At 49.0% G+C, this 12,749-nt stretch overlaps 1 protein-coding gene and 1 long non-coding RNA gene across 5 annotated transcripts in view; one reads left to right on the forward strand and one right to left on the reverse strand.

The window, feature by feature from the left end:
- The first annotated feature begins 933 nt into the window (after nt 1-933).
- On the forward strand, nt 934-7,040 carry LOC122423540. Of its 2 annotated transcripts, none has more exons than XR_006264171.1 (3): nt 934-2,474; nt 2,991-3,211; nt 6,927-7,040. It is a non-coding gene; the product is annotated as an uncharacterized LOC122423540 (long non-coding RNA). The 2 variants fall into 2 exon arrangements; XR_006264169.1 differs by lacking the exon at nt 6,927-7,040 and adding an exon at nt 3,324-3,673.
- Nucleotides 5,518-12,749, reverse strand: part of CUX2 (cut like homeobox 2) — a 268,803-nt gene continuing 261,571 nt past the window's right edge. For all 3 annotated transcript variants that reach the window (XM_043440683.1, XM_043440674.1, XM_043440692.1), the window contains 2 exons: nt 12,169-12,442; nt 5,518-8,580 (listed from right to left, as the gene is read on the reverse strand). In XM_043440683.1, the coding sequence (XP_043296618.1) occupies nt 7,788-8,580; nt 12,169-12,442 (1,067 nt within the window). In that variant the 3' untranslated portion in view covers nt 5,518-7,787. The remainder of the gene's footprint in view (nt 8,581-12,168; nt 12,443-12,749) is intronic.

Raw genomic sequence — 12,749 nt, forward strand, 5'->3', positions numbered from 1 at the left:
CAGAGCTTCCTTGGTTTGGTCTACCTGTGTTTGGGGCCACGGTGACATCTCTTCTTGCCAGGCACAGCTCTGAAAGCACTCGGGCTGCTGCCACTGCCCTCTCCTCATTGTCCAGCGGCTCTGTTGTCATTGTTTCTCTAGTTATGGGGCCAAGGAATGGCGGGGCAGTGCACCCAGACCCCCAAAACTGCAGCTCCTTAGAGAGCAGGGACAAGTCTGCCTCCCATGTACCCCTGAGGCCTGGCACAGTGCCGGGCACAGATACGTCCAAAATTGCCTCCTGGGACTTCGCTGGTGGTCCAGTGGTTAAGGAATCAGTCCTGCAATGCAGAGGATGCAGGTTCGATCCCTGGTCAGGGAACTAAGATCCCACAATCTGCAGGGCAACCGCAAGCAAGTCTGGGCGCCACAACTAGAGAAAGCACGCGTGTGGCAATGAAGACCCAGCGCAGATTAAAAAAAAAAATGCCTCCCGTGCCCATTCACTTGATCCTACTCTCCCTGACTACAGCTGCTTGGGCAGGAGTTGGTCCTGAGACACCAGCTGAACCAATCAGGGTCCTAGGAATTTTGAATAGGTGGGTATGACAGACCAAATTGGATATCAGGTGGCCTTAGGCAGAGAACAGAATGGCTCAAGATAAGTGTCCTGAAACCTGGCTGAATTTCTTGCCTCTGGGTTTCCCAAGGTTTACTCTGGATCTTCCCAATAAACTGCACACCTTTAAGTGGATCATGATTTCTTTCAACTCAACAGTTACTGACTACGCCGAGACACCCAGCATCTCCTAGTGCCTGACACACACAGTGAAGCCAAACAAAGCAAAATGAATTAGAACTGCCTCCCATTTACTAAGATCTATGATGTCTAAGTCAACTAGGGGGTGGGGGGGAAGATGTGGGTGTGGTTCTTTAAAATGCAGATTCCTGGGCCCTGGCTACAGGAATTTGGGGTCAGGAGGTTGCAGCAGGACCTAGGAATCTGCACTTTGAGTAGGAAACAAGGGATTTTAGAACCACAGCTTAAGAAATGTTCATTTGATCTTCAAAGAAACTTATAAGGCAGGATGGTAGGCAGCCTCCCTGATGGCCCCTGCTGATCCTTGCCTCCTGGGGTCCACACCCTTTCCACAATGAATAATGGCAAGCCTGTGTAGCTGAGAGGATTCTGTGGACAGTGGGGCTTCCAAGTCTAGGTTGTAATAGGAGACACTCCAACCTCTGCCTGGCTCACTCTCAGCTGGCATGTGGTGAGGGCACTCAAGCAGCCCCTGGAGAGGGCCACTTGCAGAGGAACTGCAATGCCCAAGCGAGGGCTGGCACCTGTTCACTCACCATCTGAGTGCACCTTCTTGCAAGTGGATTCTCTGGCCCCAGAACAGCTTTCAGATGACTGCAGCCATGGCCGACAGCTTTAACTGTAACCTCAGGAGAGACCAAGGAGCCGAAGCCACTCCCAAATTTGATCCACAGAGACTGTGAGATGTTTATTATTTTAAACCACTAAGTTTTGGTTGTTAGTAAGAGACAACAAATACAGGTAGATACTATTATGATCGTGTCCATTTTGCAGATAAGGAAACAGTCATTAAAGGGTCCTCAGATCATCTAATAATAGAGTTTAACAAAAACCAGGCTGGGATGATTTCAAAGCCATTGCTTTTCTATCAATAAGTATACCCTAGGGGGCAGGAGAAGATCACAGACCATTAAAAAGATTAACTGTTTTACCCCTCCCACTGTTGGCCAAGGTTACTTGGGGTGGTCCCTACCACTCTGGGGTTTGGAGGGGTGGCTTTAGCCCTCTGGGTACCTGTGAAGCAGCACACACTCAATACCTGAGCTGTGGAACTCTTGGCCTTGAGAGTGATTTCTAGAAAAGGCATGCCAACTGTCATGGGCCAAACCACCAGGTACAGTCTGGCTTTCTTATTCACTAGGAGGTGATGGGAGGTGGGGCTGCTGGCCCAACAGAGCAGCTCAACTAGGAGGAAGAGGTGGTGGGAAGAGGAAGAAGAAGCGGGAAGCAAGGGCTGCAGAAATCTGAGGTCAGGCCGGCACTGGGAGTGGGCCTTGCCACTCTCCTCTGGCCTGTCATCTCCTCAGGCAGATGGAACCTCCTAACCTAGAAGTGCAAGTCTGACCATAGCAATCCCCTGCCTCGTACGGCCCATGGCTCCTCAGTACCCTCAAGAGAAAGGCCTATTTCCCAGCATGACGCAGGGGGCTTCAAGATCTTACCTTGTCCCTCCTCCTCTCTCCATCCTCACAAGTTCCAGCCTCCTTTGCTTTTGTTTCCCAAATCCCTGTCCCATGTCTTGCCAGCTATTCCTTCTGCCTGCCTCTTATGCTTCTAACTCCAGTTGTCTTTCAGGGGTCAGCTGAGATGCCTCCTTCTCCAGGAAGCCTTCCTGGACCCCACTACTCATGCTCTCATGGTGTTTCCACCGTTTTAAGCACTAAGTACCCAGCAGGTACTCGATCCAAATTTATTACCTGAATGAACTGCCACCAAACCGCCCCCCAGCTCAGCTCTCTCTTCTCCTCTGTCCCCTGATCTAAACCTGCCTCTGCCTGCAAGGCCTTCCCTGCCCTCATTTCTCCCTGGTCTTTCCACTCCCGCCTTCCCATGGTCCTTAGTTCAGAATTCCACATTTCTGTGTTTTTGCTGAATTTTCCACTCCAGATGGGTAGTGACTGCAGACATAGTGTCCACACCAAAGCTAACTGTCCAGAGGGAGCTCTGGTTCCCAGACCCCAGGGGCACCTACTCCCGCAGGCTCTCGGGTCACATGTGTGTGCATCAGATGAGGCTTCCTCCTCCACCCTGCCCCTCCTCCACCCCTGCTGCCACACTGGGGGGATTTCTGACTTCCGACCTCCCGAGCTGCAAACGGAGTGTCCACAGGGCCTGTCCTTCGCTTTACTTTGGAGCAATTAATTATCCTAACCAAGGGGGAGGTCACTAATCATTTAATTCTCCCTGCAAGGATGTGTGGAAAAACTGGGGTGATCAGAAGGTTTCCAGACAAAGAGGAAAGGTCTTGGGATGCCACGTGCCCTTGCCTCCTGGGTGAGTAATATTCAGTGCTACTTCGGAAACTCGCCTGACATTACTGGTCAAGAAAAAAGACAAACCTCCTGCAGCTTGACGCATAGAGACTCACCATCACGGGGTGAAGGAACCCAACCCCCCCCACTCATGAAAACAGTAAGTAGTACTGAGCCCTTACGTGCCACACACTGTCTTATATGCTTTACACGCATCATTATTTCTGATAATGACCTTTTGAGTTGGCTACTGTGATACCCCCGTTTTACAGATGAGGAGACTGAAGCCCTAGTTATACAGCTAGGACACAGGCGATGCTGTGTTGGTGACCAGGGAGCCCCTTGTGGCATTTTTTCATCAGGAAGCTGGAGGCACCTGCCACTCACACCCTCCACTGAGGTGGGCACAGCTGGTACACTGACTGGTCTCAGGGCCATGGCCTGTGGCCTCCAACTGGGGCAGGGCACAGTCTTGGCTCCTCAGATCTAGACCCAGCATCTAACCAGCTTCCACCTGTTGCAATGAGTGGAAAGTGGATTCCAACCCTTCCGTCTTCCTCTGTTGGAGCGCACAGCACAGTCGCCAGCCGAGATATCCACAGGATCCAGGCAGTTGGCACAGGTACAGACAGGCAAACTGTGCTCATGTGTCCTAACAGGGGCGGCCACTCCTCAACTGGCTGTTGTCATGTTGGAACCCAGTAACCGCAAGTTTTAATGAAAGTAGAACATTTTTTAACGCTATACGCAAAAATAAACTCAAAATGGATTAAAGACCTAAGTCTAAGACCAGATACTATAAAACTCTTAAGAGAAGACATAGGCAGAACACTCTGACATAAATTACAGCAATATCTTTTTTGAATGTCTCTTAGAGTAATGGAAATAACAAAAGTAAACAAATGGGACCTAATTAAACTCAAAAGCTTTTGCATAGCAAAGGAAACCATAAACAAAACGAAAAGACAACCCACAGAACAGGAGGAAATATCTGCAAACGACTACCAACAAGGGATTAATTTCCAAGATTTACAAACAGCTTATACAGTTCAGTATCAGAAAAACAAACAACCCAATAAAAAAAACCTAAGGGCAGAAGACCTAAGTAGTTATTTCTGCAAGGAAGACATACAGATGGCCAACAGGCACATGAAAAGATGCTCAATGTCACTAATTATTAGGAAAATGCAAATCAAAACTACAATGAGATATCACCTCACACCAGTCAGAATGGCCATCATCAAAAAGTCTACAAACAATAAATGCTGGAGAGAGTGTGGAGAAAAGGGAACCTTCCTATACTGTTGGTGGGAATGTAAATTGGTACAGCCACTATGGAGAACAGTATGGAGATTCCTTAAAAAACTAAAAACAGAGCTACCACATGATCCAGCAATCCCACTCCTGGGCATATAGCCAGAGAAAAACATGGTTCAAATGGATACAAGCACTCCAATGGTTGTTGCAATGCTGTTTACAAAAGCCAAGACATGGAAACAACCTAAATGGCCAACAAATGAATAGATAAAGAAAATGTGGTACATAAATACAATGAAATATTACTCATCCATAAAAAGGAATGAAATAATGCCATTTGCAGCAACATGCATAGACCTAGAGATTATTATGCTAAATGAAGCAAGCCAGAGAAAGACATGTATGATATCACTTATATGTAGAATCTAAAAAAATGATATAATTGAACTTATTTACAAAACAGAGACATACAGACTTAGACAATGAACTTATGATTACCAGAGGGGAAGGGATCGGGGAGAGATAGACTGGGAGTTTGGGACTGAGTGTACACACTGCTATATTTAAAAAAGATAACCAACAAGAACCTACTGAATAGCATGGGGAACTTTGCTCAATACTCCATAATAACCTAAGTGGGAAAAAAATTTGAAAAAGGATAGACACATGTGTAACTGACTTTGCTGTACACCTAAAAATAACACAACATTGTTAATCAACTATATTCCAGTATTAAATGAAAATTTAAAAAAGAACATATAAATACAAAAAAAATCATGGTTTTTACCTGACAAGCCCCCATATTTTAGTGGTGGCAAACGAATTTTAAAAACACCATTTTGCCTATATGCAAAACAGAAAAAGAGACACAGAAATACAGAACAGACTTTTGAACTCTGTGGGAGAATGTGAGGGTGGGATATTTCAAAAGAATAGCATGTATACTATCTATGGTGAAACAGATCACCAGCCCAGGAGGGATGCATGAGACAAGTGCTCTGGCCTGGTGCACTGGGAAGACCCAGAGGAATCAGGTGGAGAGGGAGGTGGGAGGGGGGATCGGGATGGGGATAAGTGTAAATCTATGGCTGATTCATATCAATGTATGACAAAAAAAAAAAACACACCATTTTGTAAAACACCCAAGGGGAGATCCGACCCCCAATCTGCAGCCCAACTCCGGAACAAAGGAAACAGGACACCCAGACATTATTATACAATTCTGTATTGAGCGACGCGTTTATTACAGAACGTGTTCCTTTTTTTCTTTTTAATTTAAACAAAGTTCATCAATCTCTCATAGAAACGGTTTTGTGGGTTTTTGTTCTGTTTACCGTTACAGGACATGAACCTGACAAAGTTGTTCACAGGTCTGCTAGCTTTAAGTATAACAGGATTTTCCATGTTCAAAAGACTATATGCTAAGTGCTTAATCAAATCCCGTCACACAAAAGCCAGATTTAGTCCTTTAAGAACTGCAGTCTGCATGTAAGCCTGGATTTCAGTGTTGTGTGGCTTTCAACAGTAAAAAGTGGTGTGTCTCCCATGATTGCCTTAGTTGGGACAGGGTGGTGGTGGCTAAAAGGAGATGTTTTCATTTGTTCCAGATTTGATTACTCTGAAAATTGGTCACTGTTTCCTATTGTCAAAATATAAAAATACCTTCATCTGGATAAAAATGTATACAGTGGAAAACTCTTCAATGCATAGCCTGGGTGTATGGAAAAGGAGGTTTTCCAGCAGGGTCTGTGTTGTTCTTTATGACTGGTGTGGAGGCTGCAGCCTGGGCTGGGTGCATGAGAGTTGAGATTTCTGAACGGCGCTCAACTGATCGCTTCTGCTCACTGGACTTTGTCGGCCTGGGTTTCAGGATATTTGTTGCATCCTTGAAATCCCTGTCAGCCACCTCTCCCTCTGGTACTGGGTCGGCAGCATGACGACCACCTTTTCATTGTCATTCTGGATGGAGCTGATATGGCTGCTGTGATACCCCCATTTTACAGATGGGGAGACTGAGGCCCTAGTTACACAGCTAGGACAGGGGTGCTGCTGTGTTGGTGACACAATATGGTGGCTGGTCCATCCAGATTGGGAGCTCTCCCCCTAAAAACCAAGATGATAAAGACGCCGGAGGGAGGGCTTCTCTGAGTTGGGGTGCTGAGTCTTTGTTCTCAAGAAGGTCATGTGTTAGAAGACAGGAGGCTGGACTTGGAGACTGGGATGTGGTGGTCATGCTGCAGTGAACTCAAACCTTTGAGCTTCATTCCGCACAAACCTGGAGGTGCAGACGCTTTCCAGAAAGCACCAGGGTCAACTTGAGAAGGAAGATGATGAGAGGGGAGTTGGGGGTCTCTAGTCTGATGAATCTATTTTTTGGTGTGGGGTGCTGAGCTGGGTGCTTGTGGGATGACCAACACTGTTATTTTCTTCAAACACAAGGAGGGGAAAGATGGCAGCCACAGTCTTGCTCTGGAAAGCCAGTAGGGGAACTTCCTTCCCATGCTGTGGCCACGATTCAGGTTGAGGAATGGCGTCACTCTGGTTCAAGCGCCACCCTCTAACCTCTCGCCCCCGTACCGGGCTTTCCAAAGGATCTGGAGCCACATCTTGCCTTTCAGGTGGACGAGATGGGATATCCACCCGCTGCAGTCCACAGGTTCCTGACGAGAGGGAGCGTAAGCGGCCTGTGTTGTACCATGTTACAGCTCAGAGGGGATGGCTGGCCACAGCCCACGTCTCTACAACACTTACAACAGCACAGGACATTCTGTGTTATCAAGGTTGCAAAACAGACCACCAGAATGAAACACACCCTCACGGCATCGGAGTTTTCCTTTAGAGTCTTTTGGACTTTGTCTTTTCAACATGGTTTCTGGAAGGGCAGTAGCAATGCACTGTGTCTCACAGACAGACATGGAAAAAAACGAACCGCGGTTCAAAGGTTATCTAGATTTTGGTCAGTCTTAGTGTTTTGTGATGGCTTTGAACAATTCTCTCCTTTTAATCTCATCTAGTGGCAAAAAAAACGACACAACTTCAGTGTATACTTCGCAACAGTTGTGACAGCATCCTGATTTTATAACTCTCTGTTAATATCAAAACAGCATTAGCTGGGAATAAATTCCAAAGGATCCTTTATTAAAATATCTAAAAGTGGTCTATAAATATTTATTTTTCTAAAAGAGTTTGGAGCTTAAAAGTGAAAATGTGGCTCCACTTTGCTTCTGCCTCTGGTAGAGAGGCCAGCAGGGAGAAGATGGTGCTCCCTGGGGCAGGGGGGAGTTGTAAAGAGGCGGCAGGGGCTCCGGCCCTACCTGCTCACTCGTGACTTCGTAGAGCTCAGATTACAACAAAAACGGAAAATGGCGGGGCCGTAATGCTGCTGTCCACGCTGTGGTGGCTGCCCCAGTGCCTCCCTTCCAGGCCCCGTCCTGTCTGGGAGAGCCAGTGGCCCCCCGGCGCGCCCCTGGCCTCCACCTTCAGAACTCCCACTCCAGGGCCTCCTCCCGATTGGCAGCCCTCTCCAGCCGGTAGATGATGCTGTTCAAGTTGGCCATCTTCTCGTGCCGCCGCTGCAAGTTGGGGTTCACCTTGGTGCTGGGGTGCAAGGCCCCGGTTGTGTCGGCGGTGGGGCTGGCACTCAGCACCTTGGCAGGCAGGGTGCTGGGTGGGGATGGGGAGATGGGGGCTGAGGAGGAAGGGACAGGCGACACGGACATCATGAGGCCCGGCGAGGAGGCGGCCGAGGGCGAGTTCAGCGACACCTCCAGGCTGCAGCGGGAGGACTCTGAGGCGGACTTAAAGCTTAGGGGGTCCGGGTGTAGCCGCTCCCCGCCCTCACTCTCCGGGAGGGGGTGTAGCAAGGGGCAGGCTGGGGTGGTCCCGCCTGGGAGGAGGAGCCCTGGGGCTGCTTTGGGGAATCCGTCGTCACCCAGAGGGTCAGGATGCACCTCTCGGGGGGAGCCTTGGCCTTTGTCCGGCTCCTTTGAGTCCTGGCTGCCGGCTTGTTCCTCGGCCTCCTCAGTCTGTTCCTGCTTAATCCTCACTGGAGTCTTCTCCTGGGAGGTCAGGTGGGTGACGCTCTCCTCGGGACCCTCCTGAAGCTTTAGTTCCTTCACCGTAGGCTTCTGGTCCTCAGCCTCCGAGTCGGGGCTCTGTGGGGTGGGGTCTGGGTGGGAGTGGCCTGGCGGTAGGATGCCAGGACCCCCACTGGGGTCGAGGTCTGGTTCCTCTTGGGTCCCCTCCACCAACATCTCCCGGCGCATCCGGGACCTGGGGCAGAGACGGCGGTGAGCAAGGGGCTGGAGGGGACAGCTAACCCTGGAGTCAAATCATGTGAGTGGCCCTGTGACCCCCACCCACTTCCCTGGGGGCTCACTTTGCATAAGCTTCTTCACATGCAGCATCGTAGTAAGCCCTCTCAACAACTCCACACGGTGGGCAATCACCATCCCCACTTCAGAGGCGGAAACAAGGCTCAGAGATGCTGGGTGATATGCCCCAGTTTCACAGCTAGTAAGTGGCAGGACCAGGACTTGAACTCGGGGCTGCTGGATTCCAAAGGAGCTCACGATCTAGGTCTGTGCCACCTAGTGCAGCAGCCACTGGTCACACGTGGCTCTCTCATTGTTAACAGTTGTTATACTGACTGCATGTTGAAATGGTTGCACTTGTATAAGTGTTCGTTGCTCAGTCGTGCCTGACTCTTTGCGACCCCATGGACTGCAGCCCACCAGGCTCCTGTGTCTATGAGATTTTCCAGGCAAGGATACTGGAGTGGGTTGCCATTTCCTTCTCCAGGGGATCTTCCCAACCCAGGGATTGAACCTGCGTCTCCTGGTACTGCAGGCAGATTCGACTGAGCTACAAGGGAAGCCCTGCGTTTGTATATACTGGGCTAAATAAAATATGCATGTGTGCTTAGTCGTGTCCGACTCTGCGACCCTAGGGACTGTAGCCCGCTAGGCTCCTCTGTCCGTGGGATTCTCTAGGCAAGAATACTGGAGTGGGTACTATTACATTACTTTCATCTGTCTCTTTTTGTTTATTTTTAAATTTTTCTTCAATGTGCTACTAGAAAATTTTACATTATATATGTGGCTTTTGTTGTATTTCTATTGGACAGTGCTGCTCTAGAGCATTTCTCAAAGTCAAAAGCAGATCTAATTGGTGGTAATAACTCCCTTCTTCTTTCCTGGAAGGACTTGTTGATATCAGCCCAGAAGGGGAAACGAAGGCCTGGAGAATAACTTGTCTAGGTCACCAAGGCACAGAGAGGCAGAGCTGGGCCCAGAACCTGGGTACACTGAATTCCAGTCCAGAACCCATCCTCTCTTCACTTCAGTGGCCTCCCTGCTGTCAGAGGGAAACTTGGTCTCATTTATAATGTTTTAGGGCAGGAAAGGCTAGGATGGGTTTAACTCCATTAATTATTTCCCTAGTAACACGAGGTCCAGAGAGGTCAAGTCAGTTGTCCAAGGACTTTTTAAGTATCTTCAATGCTGTATCCCTCTTTAGTTGATGACATCATATATTAATATTATTATTTAATAATAATAAAGTACATGTTACTGATATAAAATAAATGTATAAATTTCAGTGATAAACATCATGATTAGTGCTTATCACATATCAGATACTGGACCAAGCACTTTTTGCAGATTATTTATTTTTCATAATGACCTTATGAGGGGCAGACTAGTCTCATGCCCACCAACAAAGATGACAAGGCTCAGAGGGGCACGGGACTGCCACGGTCACATAGCCGCAAGCAGCGCAGTTGGGCTCTGAACCCAGCTGCCTGACTACACTCTCCTGCCTCCCTGCCCAGGTCGGGGATGGGACTCCATCCTGAGCCTGGAGGGACGATCATCGGTGATCTGGCTCACTTTCGCCTCTCAGTTCCTAGTCCCTGCACAAAGATGGCCTTGCCCACCTCTCATGAGACTCTGTCTTCTCCTTCAGTTCCCTCTAGAGGGAAGAATTGGTGGGACCAGGGGAGTGCTAGGGTGTTTTGGGATGGGTCAATTGCCTGAAGCTTTATCATTAGAACTTCCAAACTGTGGATCAAATATAAATATCTGGCTAATATTCATTTACAACATAGCAAAAATTAGTCCTTTTCTTCAATTACTTGACTCCCAAATCTATAGCAGGTCCTTCCCAGTAATTTTTTCTCAAAACATCCTATTGTTCACTTTTCCCAGAGCTCACTGCAATGTGTAATGATACATTAATATAAGAATTCATTTAATAGTCACCATCCCTGCTGGTCTGTGAGAGATGCTAAGGACTTTGCCTCATTCTCTTTGGTACTTGGGACAGAGTAGGTGCTCAATAAACACTTACTAAATGAAGCAATGTATTCTTCTATAATTATAGCTCTTTGAGAGTGGTTTTTTGGGGGAGTGGAATTCTACTTCTTCAAAGTCTAGCTGAAATGCCACCTCTCAAAAATTTTCCCTAGGTAGAATTCCCTTTTCCCTTAGTTCCTTATTCCTTCTTGTTTTCACAGCATTTATTAGGTTGTCATGAAATTATCTGGTTTGTGATTTTAAACTCTCTAAGCACAGGGATGATGGCTTTGAACCCCTGTATCTCCCAACCCTGGCTCACTGCATATACATGGCAAATATTAACTAAAATGAATATGCTGGATTATAATGGAGGGATATGTTCCTGTGGGAAATGAGAGGGGAGAGAATGTCTAGAAGGGAAGGAGGGTATTAGGCTTTAAGGACCTATATCATCTGCTGTTTGGCAGGTTCTGGGTCTAAGCAAGATATAAGCAATATTTTACAATGTGTTTATGCCTGTAGTTTTTAATTTGATTCTCAATTCACTGTTGTGGGGTAAATTTTAAGCTCCTTATCTGTAAAATAGGGATGAGACTCAGAAAGGTATAGTAATTTGCCCAATAACACACAGCTAAGGTGGGATTTGAACTCGGGTCTGTGTGATGCCCATGCCTGGGCTGTGGAGAGAGATTTCAGGTGTTCCATCCTTCCAGGCTCCTCCCTCCTCTTCTCTCAGGGATCAAGAGACTCTCCTCTCTGGCACCACAGGGGCATCAGAGACATTTCTTGCTCAGGAGGCTTGGTGGGGAGCGCCTCAGAGGGATGGTCCTTGAAATCGCATCAGGCCTTGTCTTCAGGGTTCTCAGGAAGCCCTTCTGCGGTCTGCTTGGGAACGGTGCACCAGTCCGTGCCCCGAGGCAGCCCAGCGCCCTGCAGGTCAGTCACTCCGGCGATGAGGGACCGGTGAGTGGGAGGAGGCACTGCTTCTGTTAGGAATCACCCACTCCGAGGGGCTGCCACAAGGGTTTGCTTTGACCTCAGGAGTGGGAAAGGCCAGGTGCCCCAAATCAGGGCACTGACGCAAGGCTCAGTGGGTAGTTAGGGAACCTCGGGCCTGTGCCCCAAACACCACCCCTGTCCCTTGTAGAGGCAGACGCGGAGCAAGCTGGTGAAGCCATAACAACGGTAGCGACAATAGTGACGTCAATGTCTACCACCTCCTATGTGCCAGGTTATTTTCTGTAAGTATGTTAGCCACATCAAATCCTCAAGGCAACTCTATGAAGTAGATCCCATTATAATTCTCATTTTATAGGTTGGAAGACTGAGGCTCTGGGAGGTGAAGTCACTTGCCCAGGCCGCACAAGATGAACACTGTCGAGCTGGGACTTACATCCAGGTTTGCCTACGTTATAAAGCTAAACACCCAGCAACATGGCCACCTCATTTCCCAGAGGCCATGATGGGCTCCCTGCAGGCCCTGGGATGAGGAAGTGGGGGGCACCGGCTGAGACCCCTGCCCACCGTCCCAGGGGCCACCAGGCGCCCTGCCCCCCATCCCTACCTGTAGTTGTGGAACCAGTTGATGACGGTGTTGGTCTTGAGGTTGAGCTGGAAGGAGAGGAGCTCAATGGTCTGCTGGGAGGGGTAGGGCTCCAGCTGGTAGGCCTTCCTCAGCGCCTCCTTCTCTTCGGGGGCCAGCACCACTCGGGGCTTCTTGATCTGCAGGAGGCTCAGGTCTTGGGGCTGCAGGCAGGGGCTGGGGCACTCGGAGCGGGTGGCTGGAGACTCACTGTCTGAGCCAGCGCTGATGAGGCCGTACCTGCGCTTCAGGTAGGCTGGGGCGGGGAGGGAGGGAGGCAGGGCTGAGGGGGGCCGACTACAGGCACCCCTGAACCGAGGAGGGGGCTCAAGCTGAACTGAGCACCAGCCAGCCGTCCTCAGAGCCCTCTGTGCCCCAAACGTGGGGACCCCGGCCCAGTCTCAGCCTTTTCTCCTTCCACATCCTCCTCGTGAGACGTGAGACACTCGCCTGCCCACACCTGGTCATTAACACACTAATTGTTAACATGTGTGGAGGGCTGCCCTCACAGACAGGAAGTGCTCAAAAAAGGGGGTTCTGCAGCATTCTCGATTGTCAGAAGT

This window comes from Cervus canadensis, chromosome 1, assembly GCF_019320065.1.
Source record: "Cervus canadensis isolate Bull #8, Minnesota chromosome 1, ASM1932006v1, whole genome shotgun sequence".
NCBI lineage: Eukaryota > Metazoa > Chordata > Mammalia > Artiodactyla > Cervidae > Cervus > Cervus canadensis.